Source organism: Gambusia affinis, linkage group LG17 (assembly GCF_019740435.1).
Source record: "Gambusia affinis linkage group LG17, SWU_Gaff_1.0, whole genome shotgun sequence".
In the NCBI taxonomy this organism is placed as follows: Eukaryota; Metazoa; Chordata; class Actinopteri; order Cyprinodontiformes; family Poeciliidae; genus Gambusia; species Gambusia affinis.
Genome location: NC_057884.1, coordinates 24,799,558 through 24,825,861, shown reverse-complemented (window position 1 = coordinate 24,825,861; position 26,304 = coordinate 24,799,558). Strand labels below are relative to the sequence as shown.

The 26,304-nt window shown below is 38.1% G+C and overlaps 1 protein-coding gene across 8 annotated transcripts in view; it reads left to right on the top strand.

Moving 5' to 3' along the window:
* Positions 1-993: 993 nt before the first annotated feature.
* The window catches only part of LOC122819761 (cingulin-like protein 1), a 43,009-nt gene continuing 17,698 nt past the window's right edge, over positions 994-26,304 (top strand). The window contains exons 1-6 of one of the 8 annotated variants that reach the window (XM_044096765.1): positions 994-1,125; positions 15,866-15,979; positions 18,194-18,321; positions 24,641-24,764; positions 25,114-25,283; positions 25,741-25,819. In XM_044096765.1, the coding sequence (XP_043952700.1) occupies positions 25,781-25,819 (39 nt within the window). In that variant the 5' untranslated portion in view covers positions 994-1,125; positions 15,866-15,979; positions 18,194-18,321; ... (1 more) ...; positions 25,114-25,283; positions 25,741-25,780. Of the gene's footprint in view, positions 1,126-11,427; positions 11,539-12,938; positions 13,279-15,865; positions 15,980-18,193; positions 18,322-24,640; positions 24,765-25,113; positions 25,284-25,740; positions 25,820-26,304 lie in introns of those variants that run through there. The other 7 variants (XM_044096760.1, XM_044096759.1, XM_044096761.1 and 4 more) reach the window with 7 other exon arrangements.

Below are 26,304 nucleotides of genomic sequence, written 5' to 3'. Positions count from 1 at the left end.
TTTTGCTAACTGGAAGCTAACTTTAGCGCTCTTAGTTTCCCTTAAATTATTTCTGGATGAATTCCACAGAGATCATTTTTATTTTAGTTAATTTTTTAGGATGATTTTTAAACTTTCAGTTGAATAAAGTTTGACTTTTGGTTTTGGTTATCAACGTTTATATTCATGCTCTTATTTTGAAGTGGGTGACTTTTTTCATAAGCAGATCTATTTCCTCTGTTTCCTCTCCTCCACCTGAGATGCAGAGCAGCAAATAATGTTGTTCTGTACCCAGAATGCAACAGTTTAAAATCTACTGAAGGCCTCTCTGTTTTCTGACCGAAGCCCCCCTGCGGTCAGTCAGGCTAAATTAGCGACAGAGTTAGCAAAACTAAACAACTGTAAACTTCCTGAAGCTCAAACAGGAAGCTGTACATATTGTGTAGCATTAACATCTGATGGGTATCAACGCAGCTGAATTTTGTCTGTTAGCGCTTTAGCATTAGCTTCCACCACTCTGCTACTTAGCAGAACTAATGTTAGCGCAGTAAGATTACCACTGGTGTGACTTGTTACTGGTATCTACAGCTTCCTGTTAGCATTTGATTTTATTTCACGGTGTAAATGGGCTTCCTTACATCTACAGCTACACAATGAAATCTGTTCTTTATTAGCAAAAGTTGAAGAAAAAACTGAGCTGTTTTAAACCAAATGTCAAATTCTGATCAAAAACACATTTTATAATTATTTTTAATGTTTCAAAGTGTTTTTAAAATCCCTTCTAATTGTCATCAGTGAGAAGTACAACCGTTTGATTTGTTCTTTTGGCATTTAGAGCAGAGAACATTCCAGAAATATTTAAGCTCGGACAGATTCTTCTTTCTTATTCCCATAAAAGGTTTTTACTCAGAGAGAAAGGAATATTTCACGCCTTTGAAAAACTTTCTAATCGGAATCCAAACCATGTCGGTCTAAATAAAAGACCTTCCCCTGCCGCTCAGCCCCTCCCTGTCTCCTCCCACGGTGACTCTGCGTGAGTCAGGAGCGCCGGTGCGCCGCAGGTGAGCCGACCCCGCCCACGGCGCGGCCACAGACCGCAACCTGTCAGTGGGCGCCAGAACAGCGGAGACTCCGAGCAGCGAACAGGTAAGAGGCTGGTGGTTGGTTTTACCTGCTGGGGTCAGGAAAGTGACTTTAGTTTGGAGAAACGCTCTTAAAGGGGCCGCAGCTTAACCACAACACCTGCTGACCTGCAGGAGGTGGAACTGAACTTTAAATAACAGTTTGGCTGAATTATGTAGCAAAATGGCTGGAGTTAGTTTTTAGACCCATCAGAAGGTTTTTTTATTCCAGAGTGAACAGTTGAGGCTGCCGGCAGTGGAAGCCGTCATCAGATAATCAAATTAAACATCAATTACCTGCAGTGACGCTGGTGTCACATTAACTTTCATCAGGACCGGAAACCTCCAGCTGATGCAGTTTAAACCATAAATGCCCGTTTTTCCTGCACGGAGGTGAACTTTAGTTTTATCAGGAGGAAATTATGAAACATGCTGGATTCATTCAGCTGTTTGAGGAATGAATAGAATCAAATCAATTTTGGTCTACGAAGCGAGACGTGAGCATACCAGAGAGTTTCTCAGGCAGTGAGACCAGCAGGAGTTCAGCCATGTTTACAGAGTTCAGCTGGAAAATCCTCCAGTTTGTCTGAACCTTGAATGTTATTTTTGTATAAACTCCGTTTGATTGGGGACCAAAGTTGCATCATTTGCTACATTTTTCTCTCTTGTCAAATGAACCAAACTGTTTGAGGAACCTGTTCCCCTCCTCGCCTGAGGGGGCGCTGCACCAAGAACTACTGAAGAAGTCGCTGAGCGCAACTTCCTTCTTCACAAAATGTAAACAGGATGAACTTTTCAGATTTTAGTGGTTGAATAATTTCATGAGTTATTTCTCTTGCTAGCGCTAAGCTAGCTAAGGTTTGTTTTGCTTGTTTTTACCCAGAATGCATTGCACTGTAGTCCGTTTTCTGCTTTTAAAGTGGTCTCTGATCCGCTTGGTGTTCACATATGCAGTCAGGTTCATTTCAACCAAACCGAGATTCGGGTCCGTTTGGTGAGTTCACGCCTCCGGACCGGACCGGACTTTCCAGACAAACGGACTGGAGTTGGATTGAACAAGTCCACTAAATCAGTCCAACAAAGCAGAGTGGGTCAACATTCCTCCACTGTGACGCTAAAGACTCTTTAACTCTTTAAGAGCAGGGAGGGATTATTTTACACATCAGGCCGTTTTGGATCAGATCCTTCAGTTCAGAACCGAATCATTAGAAATGATTTTTATTTGCTCAGGTTAATTTGTGTTGTTGAATAATCTGAAATGGAACTGCTTTCACTTCACATCAACTTGTCTCATAAAGTTTATTTACGTTTAAAGTCCAGTTGGTTTATTCTGATCCAGGTTCAGAGAGAGAAACTCTTAATGAGTTGTGTAATTTCTCAGTTAGCGGTTCTGACTCAGTCAATCCAAACAAGACCGGACCTTGAACCTCCCTCCGCCGGGCAGGTCCGGCTGGACTCTGGACCCTGAAGAGCAGAACCACACAGCTGCTATGTGAAGAAGTTAAAGGTGAAACCTTCACGGCCGCGCGGGTCCGATTCATCCCGGATCGCTGTCTAGCCGGGGCTTTTCATCGTTGGCACGGCGACAGCGTGCATGTAGCTGCAAGCTGGGAATGAAGTTTCGTTTTTATTAATTTGCTTTTAATGCTTTTGTTTGTCTTTCAAGTTGGCAGCTCAGATACAGATCTGAAGTCTGAAGTTGGCTGGAGAGACGGTGACTGTTGACGCTCCGCTAAACCTTTAAGGCTGCTGCGGTTCCTGATCAGAGGCATAATTAACAATAATTAACAATAATTATCAATAATTAACAATAATTAACAATTAAGCTAAATATATTTAGCTGTATTTATTGTGAAAAAGCTAAGAAAGACAAAATCCACTTATTGAATAATGAATTATGCTTCTGCAGGATACCAGTTATGCTACATTTTGCCATTTTTATAAAAAATACAAGTAAAATATTACCATTTGGTCATAATTTTAAAGATATTTCTATCAGTTGGTTGTCTTTGTAGCCAACACGTCCCAACAACGTTGGCAGGTTTTGTAGTTTGAAAACAGCATCATGAATATAAATAGAATATATCGTCGACTCAATAAATAAAAAATGTTGATTCTTTTTTTATATTTAGTTTGGTCTGATTTTGTTTTCTAACTCTGGACAGTGCTAAAGCTTTGGCTGCTTATGCTAAATGTTGCTAGCAAATGAAGCATCTTGTTGTTTTTGAAGTAAAACTTCAATAAAAGATGCTAATAGAATCATTTCAGCGTTAGTTTGGCTTTCTAAGAATAAATTTAAACAGAAATATAAAGTTTAATCTGAGCTCTGATGTGTCACCAGTTCAGTTTCACGTCGTCTGGGTTTTTCTTTCTGGATATTATTGCTTTTGGACTCTTTAAAAATGATTAAATGTTGGTTTCTGTTTCTGTCCGCGGTGCGTTTAGTGGACGGGATTCTTTCTTTGCTTCATCCCAGGAAGTTAACCAACCAGACCAACGGGGAAACAAAACTGTTTTCTCTCTCAGGTTTTCTCGGCACACGCCCACCAACGAGGCTTTCCTGTTTCTAGACATTCATGTTGATGTTTTAACCTGCAGAGGTGCAGAAACTCCTGCGTTTTCTGTCCCACTGATGTTTGTCCAGCCGGAACGTGTTGGTTTTTCCCAGAACTGTTTTTACTAAATAACAGCAGCTAGCTGGTACTTCCTGTCCTGCTCAGGTTACAGTTTAGATGCTGCTGCTAACAGGTTATGCTAATCCATTGTCCACAGTTTTCTGCTCTGTTTGAACGGCGCTGTGTCTCTTCCTTTAGGAATCCCTGGTTTTGTCGTGTGTAATGTCCAGCAGACGTGAGCTGACCCGTTCTCCTGTCTTTGTTTGGACTGGGTTTACTGGTTTTGCTGGTCTTTACAAACCCAGTGGGCTGTTTCCAGGCTGAGCCGGATCAGTCTGGGTCGTTTGGATGCTAAAGTTCTGAAAAAAAAACTGTTTTTAAAGCTTTTATTTTGTTAAATTCAACTCAGAACTGGTGGTTTTGGTTTATCAATATAAGAAATATTTATATATTTTTCAGACTTTGATGAACTTTTGTTTTTAATTTCCACCCCAAGATGCCTCTGACCAACCATTATGGCCCCAATAGGTCAGAGGTCATCAACCTTTACAACCCTTTGACTTTGGAGCCTCAAATGCTGGAAAACTCTTCAAAATCCGATATTTTATCATCTCTAAAAATGTGTTTATTTGATTATTATCGCGATGTTACCTGATATATCGCTGTAACATCGAGATATATCGGGTAACATCGTGATATATCGGGTAACATCGTGATATATCGGGTAACATCGTGATATATCGGGTAACATCGTGATATATCGGGTAACATCGTGATATATCGGGTAACATCGTGATATATCGGGTAACATCGTGATATATCGGGTAACATCGGTATCGGCCGATGTTGGTTTAGTCATTTCTTAACAGATCGATCTGAACAGTCGATGTTTATTTCCATCTTGTTGTCGGGTTTCAGAAATCGGACGGTCATGTGGTTTTTGTTTGGTCATGTGACAGTGATGCAGTGAAGGATTGTGGGAAACCGAAGCTGAAAATCAATGCTGTGTGGTTATTTTATGTCAGAATGGTAGGAAGATAAATATAATATTGGTAAGTATTGATTATTGACCAAAATGTTCGTTCCTACCTTCCACTATTGGGGTTTAAAGAAAAATATTTTGGTGCCAATATTGTGTAGAAATGACATAAAAACATTAAAACTGCAAAACCCATTTTAAACATTTAAACATTATTCTGTCATTTTGGTGGTTTGTGAACCTCTACGGAGGGCCTTAAGAGCCAAATGTTTGCTCCAGAGGTTGCAGACAATATTTTTTATAAACCTTAGCAGATGAATATTTTTTCTTTCTGCTGATGTTTGATGTCATCTGGCTGCCTGCCTGGGTTTTCTGACTCTTCCAACCTCCATAAATCTCGTCTGTGAGAAAGAGTCTACCTGGATGATGTCACTGTTTTCACTCATCACTCCCTTCCTGCTGATACCTGCTTCAATGTCTGTTCACATTCAGTACCTGATCCTTTAGTCATGTCATAAAGTCGATGATCTCAGTGCTTCAGACGGACCTGCTGTTGAAACCTCTGACCTCAGTTTGTAGCTTCGTTATGCTAATGAGGAGACGAGAGCCTTAAATAATAACTTATAACTAACTGTTCAGGAAGACATGGAATCTGGTTTTAACTAAATTAATATTTAATATGAACTGAAACAGAAATTAGTTTCTATATGTATTATATGTTCTAAATGTTGCACGTTTTTATCTGCTTCTGTTCAGCTGTTGACTTTTAATTAAACTCAGTAAAAATTCAGTCATTATTTAAAAGATTGTGGGTAAAAATAGTTTATGATGGAATCAGTTTTTTGGCCTCAGAATGAGTCTGTTAATTTCCATTTGTGAACTTCTTGAAGAGGAAATATTTTCACTAATGGAAAACCTCTCTGACTGATTCTATTATCATATTTCTAGGTTATTCCTGTATAAACTGCAGGATCAGGTCAGTTTTTGTATTTTAGCTTCTTTTTGTACAAAATCCTGAAATCTTAAACAGTTTTTATTTTATTTAAGATAAAATCCTCCAGTCCAGTTTCCATCCTGCGTCCTGATGCAGGGTGGAGTCTGTCTGTCTGTCTGTCTGTCTGTCTGTCTGTCTGTCTGTCTGTCTGTCTGTCTGTCTGTCTGTCTGTCTGTCTGTCTGTCTGTCTGTCTGTCTGTCTGTCTGTCTGTCTGTCTGTCTGTCTGTCTGTCTGTCTGTCTGTCTGTCTGTCTGTCTGTCTGTCTGTCTGTCTGTCTGTCTGTCTGTCTGTCTGTCTGTCTGTCTGTCTGTCTGTCTGTCTGTCTGTCTGTTCTGCAGGTGAAAAGTTTTACGTTCCTTTAATTCCTTTATCTCTTCAACACAATCTGAGTTAGTTTTAGCTTAATAAATGCAACTTGAAGCTGAAGTTCTCATTTTAGACACTTTTCTCTTTGAAGATAATGTTTCAGTTTATTAATGAGGTCCTTTTGGACAGTTGTGTCGTTTTCTGAGTGTTTTTGTCTCTGGAGGGTTTTAGGCAGGAATGCCTCCCTTGTTGCAGCATTTAGCTGGTCTGTAGAGCGATCTGTCCTTTGTCTTCTTTGTTTATCTCTTTACTCATTACATGCCAAACTGTCTGGAATGAGCAACACCTCAGAGAGGCATCTGATGACTTTTTCTCATGAGCTGGTTGGAATCCAGGTGATGAATCTTCCCACAAAAAGAGGATCAGGATCTTTATCTGTCCTTTCAGATTTCATCTGTTAAAACTCTCACTCTTAATGAAAACAGGATTTTACTGTAAACTGTGAGTCACCTCTACAGAGAGATTTTATCACTCAGTAATGTTTCATGTTTGGATCGGTTTCCTGTCAGCATTTCAGAATAAAACACTTAAAGTGAACAAATATTTAAATTAATCCACTGAAACAAAGTTGGATAAATTTGGTCTTAAATGGTTTTTTTTTAGCTCCAGTGAGAAATATTTATAAGTACATGATAATAGATGTTAGCTAAGTATGCTAACGTCCATTGTACTGACGTGCTAACTGTTTACTAACATAAAACCTCTAAATTGTTATGAAAGATAAAATTTGACTAAATTTAATATTTTTGTGACTTTAGATTGCGTTGTTTTGGTTTGGAGTTTGGTGCTAAAGGCTAAAGGCTATCTGCTAATTATGCTAAAGACATCTAGACTAAATGTTAGCATAAAAGTGGAAATAATGTGTTGAGTTGAGGTTCAGTTAAAAATGATCAAAAGAACATTTTAAATAGACATTAGCATTCTGAGTTAGCCATGTATGCTAACTAGAGTTGTACTGACATGCTAAACGTCTAAATTGTTGTGATAAATAAAATTTGACTAAATTTGATCTATTTTTGGTGGTTTAGATTTCTATGTTTGATTTTAATTTGATGCTAAATGCTATTTGTTATCCGCTAAATATGCTAGCATGGAAAATGCTAAAGGATAATGGCTAACTATGTCTGTGTGATGTTTAGAAATGCTAGGTTTAGCTAACCGTGAAAGTGGACAAAAATGCTAGTGCTTCCTAGCTTAAGGTGCTAAATGCTAACAGTAAGCATCCAGCTCTGCGGCGTTTAGCTGAGAACGGTTTTTCCTGAACGCTGCTCCCAGTAGCTCTGCTGTTTTTCACTAAATGTGACGTCAGTTTGGCTGAATCAGCGCCGGATCGACCAGACTGTTGAATCATGAGGAAGGATTTTCTTCTTACTTGTTTTAAAGCGTGAATCAGTGAAAAGCTGATCGACTGGCAGGTTTGACGGAGGCGTGTCGGGAATGAGGGCGTGTCTTTTAGCAGACGTTCAAACCCGTTTCCAGAGGAAACGTCCTGTTCTCTCATTAAACTCCTGATTATTCTTCCTCTCTGTTTGATGTTTATTTGCTTCCTGGATCGTTTCTCTGGTTTAGTGACGTAAACAATAAAACTGAAATGGTTTTCTAAGAACTTCCTGCACGTCGTGATTGAAATGTTTTCTCAGTGAGTCACTCTGGTGAAAAATACAAACAAAAACAAAAACATTAAAATAAATGAATATGATTAAAGTTTCCTTTTAAAATCTCTAGAAAGTATTTTGTGGTTAATTAGAAATGTTGGAATCCTCCTTTAATTTTTCTAATCACTTATCAGATATTAATATAAATCTTAAGGTTGTTGATTAGAAATGAATTAATCACATTTCATTAATCTGTTGGAGTTAAGCTGAACTTTCTTCTTGGTTTTAATTTTTAGTTTCTGATTTATACATTAATTAATGGATGAATATTAAATCACCATAATCTGAAGACTTTAGGATTATGACTGAAGAACAGATTATTTTTTAGAATTGTTTTACTTTCCTCCAGTTTTCTGTCCTGCTTCGCTCTGAGACGTTTCTGATTCTGATCATCCTGAAATTATTTTTTCAACACTAAAAATCAAAAAACTGTTTTCTTAAGTTCACAATAAGAATCATAAAATAAATCTTTCCTTCAATATTCTGATCTCTACTTGGTCTCATTTAGGGCTGCAACTAACGATTATTTTTAGTTATCAATTATTCTGACGATTAATCAATTAATCAAATAAAAACCTTCTGCATTAAAAGATGCAAATAAACATTTCAGTTTCTGTTTTAAATAAGAAGAATCACATTTCAAAATAAAAGCTCAGCGTTCCTTCAGTGAACTTTTGATGATTTCCAGATTCATTGATTCATTTTTGTATTAACTGAATTGATAAGATGTTTTTATTTTTAAAACTGCCATTTTTAAATTCTGTCGATCAGATTTATGGATAAAAGTTTTATTTAAATCATGAATTAAAAATGTTATTTTCTTTTTTTTTTACAGTTTTTGCTCTTTTATCAGAATGAATGTTTTTGACTCTTGATACTCCAGTTAACAATGAATTGATTGATGGTGTTTTGATTAATCGCGATTAATCCGATTAATCGTTTCTAAATTGGTTTTTTTCCCTGAGCTTCACGTTGGGCTGCCTGCTGATCATTAATGCATCAGTTGATGGTTCCAGTTCTCTGGTGCTGTGCGGTCCGAGTCGGGTCGGGTCACTCTGCTGGTCCAGAGCCTCTTCACCTCTGAACTCGTTCTGGTTTTAATGGTTTCAGGTTGAAGGTTTTCAATCTGCGTGGCGCCGTTTCTGCTGCTAATGGATTTCTCTCACACTAATTATTCATCTGCAGCTTCTCCTGGAATCTCTTAGTTTATTATTTAGCATTTTTCAGCTGCTGCTGTTTTTTGTTTCCTTCAGGATTTAATGAGCATGTTTTGCATTATGCATCACCTCCCGGCTTCACGTCGACATCTGGGGAAGTTGGCTTCACTCCAAGATGGCGGCCAGCGAGCGCTCATTACTCGTTAGGCCTTGACGCCGGGCCCGGCGGAACCGGCCGGACCCGGTGGGAGTCCCGGCGCTCAGACAGTTAATTTAGCAGCAGAACATCTCCAGGTTCTGGTCGGGAAACAGAGGGAAGGTTTCTGGGAACAGGAAGCATCTGGTCGTCCTTCTGCTGATTGTTTTATTATTATTATTATTATTATTATTATTATTATTATTATTATTATTATTATTATTATTATTATTAAACCTTTAATTCTGGTTATATTACATTATATTATATTACATTATATTATATTATATTATATTATATTATATTATATTATATTATATTATATTATATTATATTACATTATATTATATTATATTATATTACATTATATTATATTACATTATATTATATTATATTATATTATATTATATTATATTATATTATATTATATTAGTAATTAGTTAATTGTTTGGGTGATTTTTGGCTAAGAAATGATTTTGTTTTAAATCATAAAAACATTTTCCTGATAATAATTTGACTCTAATGTGTTAAAATATAAAGTATTTCTTTATTTGTAAAACTGATACCAAAGCATAAATTCACCAAATGATCAACATGAATTATTTTAATGTTTAATTAGTTTTTGTTTAGAAATTCTCATAAAGTTATTTATTATTATTACAACTTTATTTTTGTATCATTTTGATTTTATTCTCAATATTTAGACTTTTTTTCTTATATTACTATAATTGTTTTCTATATTATTTCAACTTCTTTTATAATATTAGGATTTATTTTGGTATTATTTATTATCTGTTTCATATTTATTCAGGTATTTTTATCATTTTTATCATTATTAGATCTATTTTGATATTATTATGAGGATTTTCTAATAAGTTAAGTTATTCTGTATTATTTTGATTTTATATTTGTGTTATTATGATTTCACTCTTGCAATATTGGAATTTAAAATATATATAATGTATATTATTTTGTCTTTTTTTACCAAACAACCTCGTATTATTACTCATTTTTTCTACATGTTTATTTTAGTGATTTAACTTTATTATTATTAATATTATGAATATTGTCACTTCTGGGATTATTGTGACTTTATTCTCACATTATTCAAACTTTATTCTGGTAATTTAACATTTTTATTTTCTTATATTGGTTCTAATTTTCTGGTCACAGATTCCAGTTTTTATTCATCAGCTGAATATTTACCGTCTTTCTTCATTTTTAGTAAATTAGATTTTAAAGCTTTAGCATCATAAATATTACAGTTTCTGCAGCGTCGCCGTACGTTTGTCTCCCTGTTGCTGGATTCTCGGCGGGTCTCAGAGGTCAGAGGTCGGAGGTCAGCGTGTTGCTCACCTCCGTCTCTCTGTGCATGAAGCTGTGTGGCCTTTTGCCCTGAAATCACCTAAAGCCAGAAAACTGCAGGCGGAACGCGGCGTCTGCAGCTGCTCTGATTCAGAACCAGGATCCAGGTTTACAGAACCAGGATCCAGGTTTACAGAACCAGGATCCAGGTTTACAGAACCAAGATCCAGGTTTACAGAACCAAGATCCAGGTTTTCTCCAGATCTCTAAAAACTGAACAGGAAAAAAGCTTCGGCTGATTCTGGAGGACAAACTGGGAGACAGCAGAATCATTAGACCAACTGGTTCTGGTTCAGTCAGAAGGTCGACTCGTTTAGAGACAAATGAAAAAAACGAGCAAAAGGTTTTAGATTTTCTTAATTTAATAACTGAACTGCATTCACTTCTTTTTAGGTTTTTGCCACTTGGCTTAAAATAATTGATATATTTGATAAAAACTGTCCAGTTTGATAGAGATGCTAGTGTTAGCTGACCTGATATGCTAATTGTAGCTAGCATTAGCATTAGCTATATGATACCTCAGATTATCACCTCCAACTCCACTGTTTATAGTCAAATCAAACATTAAACGTTTCCAAAAACGTATAAAATGACCATTTTAGTTTCCATCTGGTGAAACAGGAAGTTGCTCTCAGCGTCTTCAGACGTTTCTGTGTCGTTTCCTTCAGTGGTTCTCGGTGCAGCGCCCCCACAGGCCAGGAGGGGAACAGGTTGCTCAGAGGGTTTTGGTTGATTTGCCCAAAAGAAACATCTAAGAAGCTTCATTTTATATAAACAATGATTTAAATTATTTATTGAAGGTTCAGTAGCTCCTAAACAAACATGCAGCTCTGAAATATATTTTTTTTCTTAGATTATTAATCTCAATCTGATAAACTCCTCAGTGAATCTGAAATCTACTGAAGTAAAAATCAGATGATAACATCACAGAATGAAACTTTTAGGATGTTTAAAAGTTTCAACTTCATTTTTAAACAGTTTCCACATGAGAAGTTGTTTCCATGGTGATGAGACACCGAGCTGCTCCCTCCCAGTCCGTACTGGTGGGAGTGAACTGGTCCACAGTGCAGCAGCGTTCTGGTGGCCATGCCAGCGCTGTGAGTCATGAAGGTGATGATGATGATGATGATGATGATGATGATGATGATGATGATGATGATGATGATGATGACGACGGACTTTATTTATTGATGGATAAATAAAAACCATCAAACCTCCAGGAAAAACATCCAAACCATAAAATCTAATAATAGAACCAGAAAACAAACTTTCCATCTGGTTTAAAGACACAAAACAGCAGATCAGATTATTGATGAAGGAAACATGGAAAAACTAAGTACACCCCTTATTTGGTTGGAAGGCAAAACGTCTCAGTGAGGATCAAACACATCGATTATCAGCTGATCAAAGGCATTGATTATCTGCAGGAGATTTCAGGTTGTTGGTTCAACGTCAGGGTGGGAAGACGACAGCAAGCGAAACGAAAACTGAATCTGTTCAGTCAGAAACTGATTGCTTAACAGATTCTTGAGTCTGAACAGATTCCCGACTGAACAGATTCCTGAACAGATTCAGTCCGTCTCCTCTTGAAGTCTTTGGATCTACAAGCTGCTGGAGTTTTGAATTGAATCTTTATTTATTTAAACCAACAGTTTATAGTCTGTTTTTCAGATTTAAACTCTTAAATTTGAGTTTTTCAGATTATTATTGATGTTTTTGCTCCATTAAATGAAAAGTTTCTGCTGGTAAAACGAGGTTTGTTGATAAAGGATGAAGGTTTTTATGTATCTGAGTGCCAGATGTTGCGTAATGTCCGCCGGTGTGTGTATGTGGGCAGTGTGTGTGTGTGTGTGTGTGTGTGTGTGTGTGTGTGTGGCCCTCGTTAAGGCGGCCTGCTTATCAGGGCGTGTCGGACCTGGAGTCGAGCCCAGGGCGGCGCCCCGTCTGACGCTCCCTGAGGTGGGAATCCAACCCGGAGCAAAACTCTGACTTCACTTCCAGTTCTGATCCAAACGTCCAAATTTATTAAAGATGGAACCAGATTAATAAAATCTGCAGTAAAACATAAATAAATGAGTTTAAACCGATCAGCAGCTCAGCGCGTCGCGCCTTTAATCTGCTGCAGGGGGCGCTGCGGATCCGAACCGGAGACGTGAATAACACCAGATACGGAAAAACATTAGTGCTGAAATTAATTCCTGACTTTCTTCCTCCACCAAACGTTTTGACTTTCCTCTGTTCCTTCGCTCTACGACTCCTTCTCTCCTTTCCTTGGTCATTTCCTTCTGCTCTTCCTTCCTTACTTCATCTTTCCTTTTTTTCTTATAATTTTGTAATATTCTTCTTTTCTGTGTCATTCCTTCATTCCTTTATTTTCTTCCTTCCTTTTCCCATCCTTCTTTCATTTTGTTCCTTTCTTTCTTACATCTGTCCTTCCTTCCCTGCTTCCTTTCTTTCTATCCTACATTCCTTCTTTCTTTCTTTTCCTTCTTTCCTAATGATGTTTATTATTTTAATCACTGAATGTAGGAATCCTGACCTTTCACCTCAGCTCTCCTCCTCCTTCCTTGTTTCTTTCTCTGTCTTCTCTCACTTTGCTGTCAAAACCTTTTTCAGTTTTCAGCCAATCGGGTCGGTTCCTGAGCCTGAGTTTCAGTTTTCAGCCAATCGGGTCGGTTCCTCGGCCCGGCTGGCTCTCTGCCAGCTGCAGGTTGTCGTTAAGGTCGTCTCCATGTACACAGCGGCTCGGCTCGGCTCGGCCCACCCAGCCGCTCTCCCACGGCCCAAACCTCCGTTAGTTTGAGTTCAGGCAGGAAAACGCTCAACATGAACGTCTCTGCAGATCCCACTGTGAGTATTTCACAAAAATAAAAATAAAAATCTGCTGTTGGGACTTTAACTCAAACTACCACTGAGTTCTGTCTCAGTGGTTCTGTTCTTGCTGGTTGGATCTGATTTGTATTTAAACTCAAAAGTGCATTTTTAGAACAAATTCCTTCATTTTCTACCTAGAAAACAGTTGTACGGAAACCCATAGCTGTCAAAATGCAGAATTGATGTAAAAACAAAAACGGTAGACATGATTTATTGTTTTGATTAATAAATGAAACGTCTCAGTAAAAACACATTTTAACAAACATCCTACTGGCAGATTTTTATTCACAGTTACAACCTGATTTCTAAAATCCAGTATGGCCGACTTTCATAAATCAATGTCACAGATGCTGTAAACAATGTTTATTTTTATCTCATTAGACTTAAAAAGTAGTTTTTAAAGGCTTGTATTGACAGTATCCTTTTAATCAGCAAATGAAATGGAAATGTTTGACGTTTTCCTCTCAAGTCACTTTTCTTAAAGAAAATAAAAGAACCACAGTGTTTGTTCCAGCTAACAATGGATAGCTGTATTTTTTCATTATATTTAGTCATCTGATATTAATAAAACAGAAGGAACAGAAGGAAGTAAATCAGTTAAAGGTTATAAACAGCATTTAAAGTTTGAATACATGTATAAACCATCATCCAGGAGCTAATGCTGTTAGCTTTATGAGCTGTTGGGCTAGCTACATGCTAACTTTCACGTAGTTAGCAAGTTAGTTTCAGCTCTGTTAGTTTTGCCAGTTGTAGTTTGATTTCCAGGTTGATTTTTACTTTAAAATCCTCCTAATGTTGCTGTTTTTGTAAATAATTGCCTTAAATCTGTAGTTTTTCCCCAGTGGCTCTGAAATGTTCAGCGAATATCGCTAACATCTACGGTTAGCCTTTTCAGAGCCAAAGCAGCGACACGTTCAGGTCGTTTTGAAGGATCCCTGCTGAGTCATGCGGTTAGCCGCATTAGCATATCGTTTTGATTTAAAACCATAAAATGTGAGTATCTCCTTTGATAGAGGAGCCCTGTCTGCTGGAAACTACATTTCTATAGTGCTAATTTGTTTCTCCAATTACGCTTAGCTGTGTAACATAATTAGAGGAACATTAGCAGCATATAAGCCTAATTTCTAAGCGACGAGGTCAAGGAGTAACGAGGAGAGAATTATAGCGTCTCACATTCATCAGGCGCCGCTTTGCTTCATAATTACCTTTTATGGAAGCTAAATAAGTTTGTTGGGCTGCTGACGGTTGAACGCAACTTAAATAATGTGCAGTTTTATCATTTCATCGCATTTCTGTGGCGTCCTGAGGAGTTGAAACACAATAGACGGTTCTGATTGAGTTTAATCAGTCATCACAGCCTGAGAGTCGTCAGCATCCGGCCCACTCATGTTACGACTTCTTCAGCTCACACAGCACTAAAAACAAATTAATTACCGGCTGTCCATCTGTGTTTTCTGCAGAGAAAAGTAGAGGAAGACTTTGAGTCGTGAAGGTTCAGGATTACAATATTCTTGTGTTTTCTTGTGTTTCCCTGAACAGACCAGGCTGCGCCGCAGATTTAAATCCTGCTTCCTCATTTAATTGCTCACTAAATCAGTCAGGAATCAAATTTTTCTCGTTTTCCATTTTTTGGTGCATGTTCTTAAAATTTGTTTAGCCTTTAAAATGTCGGCTTGTGTTTCGAAAACCGTTTAATTAAACCTGCAGAGGAGGCAGGAAACACTGGGAAATGGAGCGTTTGACCTCCGAACACGGTGATTTATTCAACCCTGCACTGCAAAAACACAACGTCACACCAAGTATTTTTATTTGGCTTCTAGTGCAAATGAGACAAAACTTACCGAGGAGTAACTTTTATCAAGATAGAAGAGATTGTTTTAAGTCAATAATTCCTTAATATTGATGGAAAAAATGCCAGTTTATTTCACTTACAGCAGGAAAATTAATCTGCCCGTCAAACTTTGACTTTTTCATTATATTGAGGAATTATTGTCTTAAAACAATCTTTTATTTCTTGCTGTAAAATTACTTAAAAGTTGAAATAACACAAAAATAATCTACAGTTTATTTTTACCACAAACTGCTGCTTGCTAGTTTTTATCGCTGATACAGAAAAATGTTGACATCTTGGAGAAAACCGTCATCATCTGATTTCAGTTGCATTTAATTAGTATTTAGAAAAATCACAAAATAAAAGATAAAATGAAATGAAAACAATCTGTTGACCTGCTGGTTGGACGTCTGACGGTTAGCGCAGTTAGCTTCTGCAGATACATTTTAAACGCTTTAGGAAACGATTTTCTTCCTGATTTATGGTGAAGAATTAAAACAGATTCCTGACAGAATTATCTGACCTGGATGGAAACTAAAAGCTGCAGAAACACATTCAGAAACCTGCAGAGCAAACAACCGTCAGCTAGCTAGGAAGCTACATTAGCCCAGTCTGTGACGTTAGCTTAAAGCTGCAGCGCTTCACTCTGCTGGTTTCAAATGTTGTGAAACCCTCCGGTCCTGAAAGTTGAGTCAGGTCGATAAATCTCTGCGCTCCCGTCTCTCTGCTCAGACTCCAGACTTCCAGAGGAGCGGAGAGGAGCTGCCCGTTTCTGTGGACGAACTACGGCAGCTGATAGAGGACAAAGTTAGCTTCCTGCGGTTAGCGACTGCAGACAACCAGCAGGTAAAAACCTCACAAGTTTAAAATCCAGAGTTCATGTAGCAGAGCCACTCAGAGGAGCTCAGGAACTGAAGTAAATGAATCAGATTCATTAGTGATCTGAACAGTGCGGCGTGCTTTTTTTAGTCAAATCCAGCTTCAGGTCTGAGGTTTTTCTGGAGAACCTCTGTGAATGTTATTGTTGGGTCTATTTTAGTTAGTTTCCAGGTTTTTCCTCAGATTAAAGTTGAATTTAGCTCTGGGCTTTGACTAGGCCGTTCTGATACATGAATCTGCTTTGATCAAACTACAAAATTGATTAAATTAAAAAGACAAAAAATTTATTTATTGGGATTTGTTTTATATATTTATTATCAATTATTGACTAATAATTGATAGAAAAAGCTGCTTAATAAGAGATATTTTTAATAAAAGTTGAACCAGGTGAAGCTAAAACTGACACTTTGAGTTCTGGGTGAAACATGTTTACAGATAAAAATGTTTGTTTACATTTTGATCCAAAATATTTATGTATATTTTTTTGTAGTTTTGTTGCTTTTTCAGCAAATTGCTTTTTTGAGTCAATATATTCCAGTTAATAACTAATAAATTACTAAATTAGTGGAAAGTTGATCAATCTGATTAATTGTTTCAACCAGATTTCCAATCAGAGAAAAGAACTGAATATAAATGTACACCACACTTTTCAGATTAACATTTTAGAAGAATATTGAATTATGAATCTTCTTCCTCCTCCGTTGTTGTTTTATTACATAAAACCTAAATAAGAAGCTAAATGTTTTGGAAATGTTCTGATTCTGGAGGTTCTGATCCTGGTTGCTTCATCCTCTGACCGTCTGGACCGTCGGGTTTCATCACCACTCTTCAGGCCAAAAGCTTCATTTTTCTCTCCTGAAATCAGCGTCAGTTAAAAATAAAAACTGGATTCATACGGAGAATATTAAAAATCCTTCATCTGATCCGTTTTATTCCCCCTGAAGAACAGAAAATGGAACCAAACAGTTTCAGACTAAATATTTTAGTTCACAGGAAAAAAGACAAAATTAACTTACAAGTAAAAAATAGCAGCTTTTTCAATCAATAATTTCTTAAAAGTGGATTTAAAATAATTAATTCCACTGGTGGATTATTGAAGAGACTCTGGATTATTAATAATCTGGGGGATTATTGATCGATATTTAGTTGAAAGTTGTTTTATTCTGGTTTTCTGGGACGTTTCCTCTTTGGAGGTAAATGTTGTTGTTGCTGGTCGGTTCTGGTGGGTTCTGGTCGGTTCTGGCTCCTCCTGACCGGCTGACTCAGTCGGACTCAGTCGGACTCAGACGGACAGATGACGGGGTGAATCGGGTCGATCGCGGCGTTCTGCCAGGATGACTCAGCCGGTCTGTTGTCTTCCAGCCCACGGCGCTCTGAAGGCCTCTGGCCGCTCCAGCAGGCTCAGACTGGACCAGAACCGAGCCGCTCCGCCGTTACTGATGAGGTTTCTGTCCTCAGTCTGACCCGGTTCCTCTGGATCTGTCCGGACTCACCTGTCCGGTCAGCAGAACCGCTATGTTCTGCTGGGCCTTCGCTCCGGTTCAGATTCCATCTTTATTTTAACTGGAAAGCTCAGAAATGGTGATGTAACTGGGCTCTTAAAGGGCCGGTACACCAGAACCATCGGTCCAGATCCGTTCATCACAAAATAAACATGAAGAATCGGATCAAACACTTTTCCTCAGCAAGTACGTGGCGACAGTGGAGAGCAACAAACATGGCTTATTGGTGTGGCGTTTTAGCGTTAGCTTGTCTAAATATCATCTTTGTAAAGAGCTTTAGCATTAGCTTCTGCTAAATATAAAGTATCGCTTTAGTTTTGTGTCTTGTCCATACGTCTCTTTTTCTCTCTCTCTCCCTCTCTCTCTCTCTCTCTCTCTCTCTCTCTCCCTCTCTCTCTCTCTCTCATCCCTGCAGCGTCTCTCAGGGATTCTGTCCACAAACAATCGTTGCTCATCCTACAGCCTCTGGGTCAGAGGTCATTTCTGTCAGCGCTAGCAGCAGCAGTAGCTCTGTTAGCTTGTGAAACTTCTGGTTCTGTAATTTCTAGAGTTAACAGGAAAACAGGATTTCTCATTTTGTTGTCTGACATGTCGGGAGGTTTCAGTGTTTCACCGATGCGTCGTCCTTCGCCTGGTTAAGGGTGAACTTTGACCTCTGTTTGAAATGTTCCCCTGTCAGGGTTTGGTGTTGGAGGAGAACCCAGAACAGGAGTTGTCACGGTTTGCTGCTCTGAGTCAGGAGTTGACCTTTCACCTCCAGGAGCTGCAGAGCCGAACGGAGCAGGAGCTCAGAAACATCCAAACACAGTGAGTGGAAACCACTGCTAGCTGTCTACTGGTCAGACTGGTCTCTACTGGTCTCTACTGGTCTCTACTGGTCAGACTGGTCTCTACTGGTCAGACTGGTCTCTGCTGGTCTCTACTGGTCAGACTGGTCTCTACTGGTCTCTACTGGTCAGACTGGTCTCTACTGGTCTCTACTGGTCAGACTGGTCTCTACTGGTCAGACTGGTCTCTGCTGGTCTCTACTGGTCAGACTGGTCTCTACTGGTCTCTACTGGTCAGACTGGTCTCTACTGGTCAGACTGGTCTCTACTGGTCTCTACTGGTCAGAAGAAAGGAGAAAAACTTTCTGGATAAATAACTTCTTCTGGAATCATCTGATTATTTTTTACAGATTATTTATTTTCCCCCTTTAAATTATAATATATTTAACTGTTATTCATTGATTATTTATTAGAATAATTTCTGCTAATGAGCTGAGAGTGGAGCTAACTTTTAGTTTAGCACTTTTTCTAACTATACCAACATTTAGCGCAGTTAGCTTCTGCAGATAAATTTTGAACTCTAATTTACTGTTTTCTTGGATAAAGTTTGTTGACGTTTTGGTTATCGAGTCGAATTATGTTAACGTTCATGTTGCCATGGAGACGGTGTTGATGTAAACATGGTGAAATTTAGCGTGTTAGCTTCAGCTTCTGCTAAATGCTACATTGGTTTAGCGCTCTAGTGTTAGCTTCCACAAAATACTGTGTTGATGCAGCAGAGGATTGTGGGACGTCTAACGTTGTGATCAATGTTGGTAAGTATTGGTTATCTGCCATAACTGATATCGGATCAATTAATTAATCAATTAGAACTTAACTGCTGTTTATATTGATGATGTTTTTTCAGTGTATCTGATCAAAATAGACTTTTTCTAACGGTTAAACTTGACAGCTGGTCACATTGCTGCCTGGCTTCGGTTGTTTTATTGATGCTTGGAAGGAAAATATCAGCAGAAAAGGATAAAATAAAACTTTAAAACTGTTTCAGTTTCTCAGCCAGAACATGAAACCTGGAGTTTGTTTTCTTAAGCTCTTCTCTCTCTGTGCTGTTATGTTTGGAGCTGCTGTGGACGAGCGCGGCGCTGTTTGAACATGAGTGGGTGTGGAGCGGCTCGCTGTTGGTTTGTGGGATTTTCTTGTCACATGAAAGTGTCTCCTGACAGCAGCAGGTTCTGCTTCGCTGCAGCAGACAACAGGATCCGACTTGCCTTCCTGAGTTTGAGTCGAGCCAAAGGTGAAGGAGGGAAGAGAAAGTTGATTCTTCGTCCGTTGGTTTGTAGGGATTCCTGCTAACTGTGGGAAACTGAAAAAAAACATTGACTTCCTGTTTGGACATTTTAAACCTGGAAGCTTTGGTCTGCTTCATAAAACTTGAATCGTTAAATTTAAACCAATAAGTTTGACTTTTACAGTGTTTTAATTTAAATTATTCACCAAGCTGTGCACAAACAAGGAATTTGATATTGATTTCACTTTCTATTTACTGTAAATACACCAAAAGGAAAAGTGATACATACATATTTAACTTTGAAGCCAAACAGTATGTGTCCAGGATGTGTGTGGTCTGCAGACATTAACTGCCTTCATTGAAGCTGACGAGCAAGAGAAAACTAAACGTAACTGGAAATAAAGTCAACTTGAACCTGAAAAAACAGCTTGAATCTGAAAATTAGTTCTGTTTTTCCCCTCAATCATGTTGGCCTAAATGTAGCTCCATAAGTCTGTTTTGACATGTCCAGACTTCCATATAAAACCCTGGACAGACGTGAAAATGGACACTCACATCCACAGGAGCCTTTTGTCCCTTTCATGGAGGAATTACTTTAACAGGACCTTTAGTTTTCACACAGTGACTGTTTGTTTGAGGAAAAACCTTTTATCCAGTTCCTTCTGCTTCCAAGTGGGAATCGCCATGGCAACAAGTGACTCAGCATTTTGCCTTTTTTTGCTTTTCTAAATGAATCCAACATGGAGCCAAAAATATTGTAAACTTTGAGTCTTTAGTGTTTTTTTAATTGTTGAAGACGAAACAGGAAGAGGCTTTAACTTGGACTTTCAAAATAAAGTGAAAATATGTTAATAAAAACAAGAGACTGCTGTGTTACGGTTTAGACTTTTAGAAATTCAAGTTTCAGATATTTAAAATGACCCAAAAGCTGCATGAAGGAATTCAGTTTTTATTTGATTCTCGTTTTTTAGAGTGAAAAACATGAAATATCCAAACAGGAAGTGACGTTTTTCATAAAGTCTGATATCCTGAGTTTGGATTTTCTTCATATTTTCAGGTTCTTGTGTGATTGGGGGATATTTGTTTCTACTGCCAATGATTTATTATTTTAATCCTCCTGGTGTTGATGAAGATGTCTGGACTTTAGTTTTGGAGTTTATCACTTTCCTGCTTTCCCTTCTTCATATTTTTGACATAATTCGTGTTGTAAAGCTGAAGTATGTCTGAGTCGTCAGTTTCTGGGTCGGATCAGGACCAGATTTTCTTTTGTCTCGGTGTTTCTGCAGCTCTGGTCTCTCATTACGTCGGCGTTTCTCCTTCCATTGTTTCAGAAAAGACGAGTTAAAACACATCGAGGTGTGGCGGCTCATGCAGCCGCTCCTTTAAACTCTGATCACATTCCAGGAAAACCTCCAGGTTCTCCTCAGATCAGAGTCCAGGCGCCAGCAGAGCCCGATTCACACAAATCGCTGCTTCAGCTGCTTCTTCATGCAGGTTTATCTGCTGCTGGAGGATTTAACATTCAACAGGGACCGGTCCTTTAAATCTGAAATAAATCAACTTGTCGCTCTCATTTCTGATTATTGAATCCAGTTTTCAGCGTCTCTCTGCTGCTGTACAAACAGTACGGAGCACGGTGGAGGAGGAATGATGCTCTGGGCTCAGCAGCCTAAGAACCTGGAAACCTTGAAGTCTGTCAGAGTTCATGGTCCATTCAAAGTCTTCTAGAGTCAGATGTGAGTCCATGTTTGATCCAAACTGCTGGAATGGTCTAGTCAAAGTCCAGCTGCAAACATTGGTCGACTATAAAGTGAGACTTTTAATTTGGAGTTTGCTTGTAAATAATTTGAGAAGTTTACGGAGCGGTGCGGCTTCCATCCTGACTGTGTGCGTTGCCGTGGTTCCCGCTGGCAGCCTGCGGTTATCCAACAGGACGTTGAGCGTTGCCAGCGGCAACGGGCCGACTGACGGGTTGGAAACGTCCCAACTCAGCGCTCATCTTTGAATCTTCTCCCGTTTGAAAGTGACGGGAAAAAGCTGCTGAACCTGCTGGAACGTCAGAAAACTGTCACTGGAGTCGGCTGGTAAATCCAACTCAACCCAACCGGGTTTGACCTTCAGCCTCCATTCACCGACCTTCACGGAAAATTAAGACTCAGAAAGCAGTTTTGAAGAAAAAGTTACATTTTTCATTTAGTTTTTACTGGCGATGCAAAGTGACAATTGAACCAAATCCTCTGTTTTGTTTCTAAAGAGGCAAAAATATTTTTTAGCTCTAACATGAAATACTAATTCACTTTCTAAAAAAATGATTATTTTATTGAACTATACCTCTAGGTCTGCCAGGCCAGGCGGGGGCGCTGTAGTACTTCCAAAGAATGACGCAGAAAAACATAAAAATAGAGAAATATGGAGCGACGATGTCATAATTTAAAAATAAAAGCGGCTCACATGAAAACATGGAAACATTTTCAAATGTTTCTGGAAACGATGATTTTTAAAACCGGATCTCTAAATTATGAAAATTAATCTAAAATCATCTGAACGACCAAATTAACAACAAAAGCTGCAGGGTGAAAGTGAGTTGTAAAAATATTTTATGATTTTATAAAATTATGTTTACTTTTTTTATATTGAATCTATCATTTATCAGTTTATATTCTCTGATTTATGGTAACGGTTTATAATTTGATTAGTTGAAGCTTCTTCTGGGCACCATTACTGGCTCCAGCCCAGGGCCCCACACCCTGTGGCTCCGGCCCTGGACTCTGTGGAAACATTTTAAATATTGATCTTTTCATTCTCTGCCTCAACCTTGAAGTGTTTTCTCCCAGGTCTGATCCGTCCGAATGAATCATTTATCCAGATGAACGTGTGAATTCTGGTTGTGAAAAAATCAGTAGATAAAAACCCGGCAGGTTCTGGTGCGAGGAGCGTTTTGTCGTCTTCACGCCTCTCCGTACGTCAGCAGAACCGCCGGCAGCTGGTGAGGAAGTGTTCACGTGTGTCAGGCGTCGGGTTCTGGTTCCGGTCCACTGGGACGTTTCCCAGGTGATTCGTCCCGGTTTCCTCCTATAAACACATTTTGAGTAACAAGCTGAAAGGAGATTCACACAAAACGGCAGATTTTACTGTAACATTTTTGTAAACAAACCTTTAAGTTATTATTTCTTTGAATTATGGAGATCAATTCTGGGTAAAAATGTGTTTAAATATTTATTCTACTTTTGATTATTTATCACTAAAATGATTCTGATCAAACAGATACAAAGTAAAAGCAAATAAAATTTTTTAAATTCTGTCCAAACTAACCTTGTTCACTGAACGGTGATGGTGGCAGCAGCATGCTGTGGGCTTCCATTGGGGTAATGTTAAATCAGTAGTGAAAATAGATGGAAATAAAACAGAAACTTCATCAGATCACAGATTAGTTTGAATCTGAATGATTTTAAAATGTCATTTTTAAACATCCTGAAAATAGATTTTTCAAAAACATGTAAATAAAATCTAATTTCTGTGATGATTTATGGACTAAAGCTGTTTGTCTCTGTGTTTCTGCTCTACATCATAAATAAAATTTGTCTCCTGGTTCTTCAGGTGAAGCTTCTCCTTCATAAACTCGTTAACAGAATATGAAATTATTTCTCTTTGTGTTTTTATTCTTTGAAATGATTCACCTGCTTCATCAAAGCCTCCTCTTCCTCGTCACAAACAAAACTCTTCTCGCTTCTTTGACTTCAGATCCTCTGATGCTTTCTAACAGAGGTCTAGTGCCTCCCAGTGGACAGATGGGGAATCACTCGCTGCTTCCATCATCATTTTAAAGCAGAAAAATGAGAATAATGAGAAATTTTTCATTAAAAATCAAGTTTTTACTCAAACCTGCAGCTTTGTATTAAAACTTGTCTGTCTTCGCCGTCAGACGGTAAAAACCTGCAGTCTGTCAGGATTTAGGATCCAAACTGCTGCTTTTATTCACTTCTTTCTGGACTCGGTGATTTTCTGGGTTTGGGTTTTCTGAGGTGAAGCAGAACAAACATATTCCTTCAGATTTGTTTTGACTCAAACAGGAAAAAATGCTGAAACACTTGTTGCATAAGTTGCTCAATAATTACATTTCTGCAAAGCCTTGTCATTTTTCACTGCCTAAATATTTGCTGTTCTGTTTTATCTTGGTGTATTGAATGATTTCCAGAAGAACAATCCAGTTTGTGTGGAGCACTAAAGCAGCCAAAATGAAAATAAATACAGAAATAAATGAAAGCCGGTTAAATCTGGCAGCAAAGCAGATGTAACAATAAAGAACAGAGACCTGGCAGCAAATCTGGGAATAAATATGAGAAATAAGCAGGGAAAGAAATAAAAAAAGGTACAGCTATAAAAATAAACACAGGCTGAATATTTCCAGATGTAGAAAATATTTTTGTAAATACAAAAAAGCAAAACAGGGAAATAAATTGAGACAATAGATCAGTACAATACATAAAACTGTACAAATTTGAGAAACAAGTTCATTTATACAATTCTAAAACTGTAAGTAAAATAATTCATATAAATGTTTTTTGTCAGTATTAGTCCTCCATACAATTGTATTTAATTTATTTTACAATTTGTAACCTGATAACTTCTAATAAATTTGAATATATTAGTCCTCCATTTACTATTTATGTCTCTATGAAGCCTTTAATTTTGGCTGTATCGGTGCCCCATACATTTATTACTGCACTCGTTTGCTACATCTGTAGCATTTAATTATGGCAGTACTAGTCCTCCATGCATTTACTGTCAGTAAGACTCGGAGGTTGTCAATTTTGGCTTTATTGGTTCTCCATATATTTGGTACTTGATTTAATTTATTATTTACATATCTCTGTAGCTTTTATTCGTAGTATGGACACATTAGCCCTCCATACTGTAGTATTTAACTTATTTTCCTGTTTATAAATCTTTGCAGCTGTTAATAGTTTTGGCCCTGTTGGTGGTCCGTAGCTGTGCTGCTGTTGTGAGGTTGTAGGACCTGTGATAGTTATAAATCAGCAGGGATGGACTCTGAATGTGTTTTTGTCTCCAGACTGTGTGAGATCGAAGGCCGCCTGCAGCAGCTGACCGCCGAGCCGCCCGACCTTCAGCAGAAGAAGAAACAGACAGAAGAAGAAGAAGAAGCGACGACCACTTCCTGCCCTCAGACCACCGCCGTAAGTTACCGCTCAGAAACATCAGCAGATCAGCATCGATTCAGACTCACGGAAAAAGTTTTTCTTACAAAGAGCAAAATTAGTTTCTGAATCTACAGATTGGAAAACAGGAAACAGGAAATACACGTTTGATTTCAGAATAAGAGATGTTAGGATGTGAAAGATACAGTAGCAGGATAATGAAACGACTTCATAACTTTAAGCTTTTTTCTCATTAAAACAACTTTTTTTCATCTGGTGACATAATAAACATATTCTCATATTAGAATTTATTCCCTAATAATCTTCCGTAGCTCCTTTCTGCAGCTGCCTGAGTGGAAATGTTTTCCATTTTCTCGTGTTTCTGCAGAAGCTTGAGGCCATCGTATCCGATCGTTTGATCCGGTCTGAACAGCTGGTGTTCCAGGAGCAGGCACTGAGCGCGCTCCGTGACCTGCTGACCCTCGACCTGCACAGGTACCAGGAAGAGAGACGCAAACTCACCTGCTTCACCGAGAAGATCATCGGCCGATCGCACAGGTAAACCAGCTCTGGGAACCAGCAGGGCCGGCCCAAGGCATGTGCGAGTTGAGCGGCCCCTCAGAGCTCCAAGCTAGCATGATAAAGAAATATATATGTTTAAAATAACATGAAATAATACAAACTAAATGCTATTAAACATGGATAAAAACAATTTCTATATAGTTTTTATAGTTGTTACACAAATAATATCAACTTGTTTATCAGCTGATTTTATTTTTCAAACAGTTAAAATAAAACCCAAATAATTATTTTTAGTTTGTTAATCCTATAAAACTAAAATCAACAGCTGTAATAACGCTGGTGTGATGTAAGCTAATTACAGATAAAGCTAATGCTAGCAGATGTGCTATAAGCATGTGGTGTTGGTATGGAGGCCCCATAAAGGCTGGTTCCGGCCCTGGGACTCCGCCTGCTGCGTTGTTGTTGATGGATGATAATTATTCATCTTTTCCAGGTCAAACGGAGAGAAAACCTTCATCTGTGCAGAAGAAAGTATGCAGGGGAAGAACGAGGCGGAGCTGGAAAAGAACATGGTACAGATGAACGTCTCCTTCATGAAACCTTTCAAACCTTTTCAATCCTCTGGGTGGATTTCAGTGTGAAAGACTAAAAACTAAACCTGCTGCTGACGATCCTAACCTCTGACAGTCATTTCATTCTGACTTTTTGTCTAATTCAGTTCATTTTAATTAGTTTGTTCATTTTATTAGTTATTATTAACTGAACATTGTTTAGTTTTTATTAGTTGTAGTAATAGTTTTAGTTTTTTCATATTTTGGTGGATTTTTAAGTGCAGATTTTAAAAAGGTCAATTATTGTTGAACAACTAACTGGAGTTTTCTAGCAACTTTTGTAGCAAAATGGCAAAATTTTCCAACTCCAAACTTTAAAAAAAAGTCTAATAACTTCGACGTTTTCCTCAAATAAACATTTAGATAAGAAACTTTAATTAAATCACTGTTGAATGTAAAGTTTCAAACGTTGTGAAATTTATGTTAAATATTCTATTATTATAAAT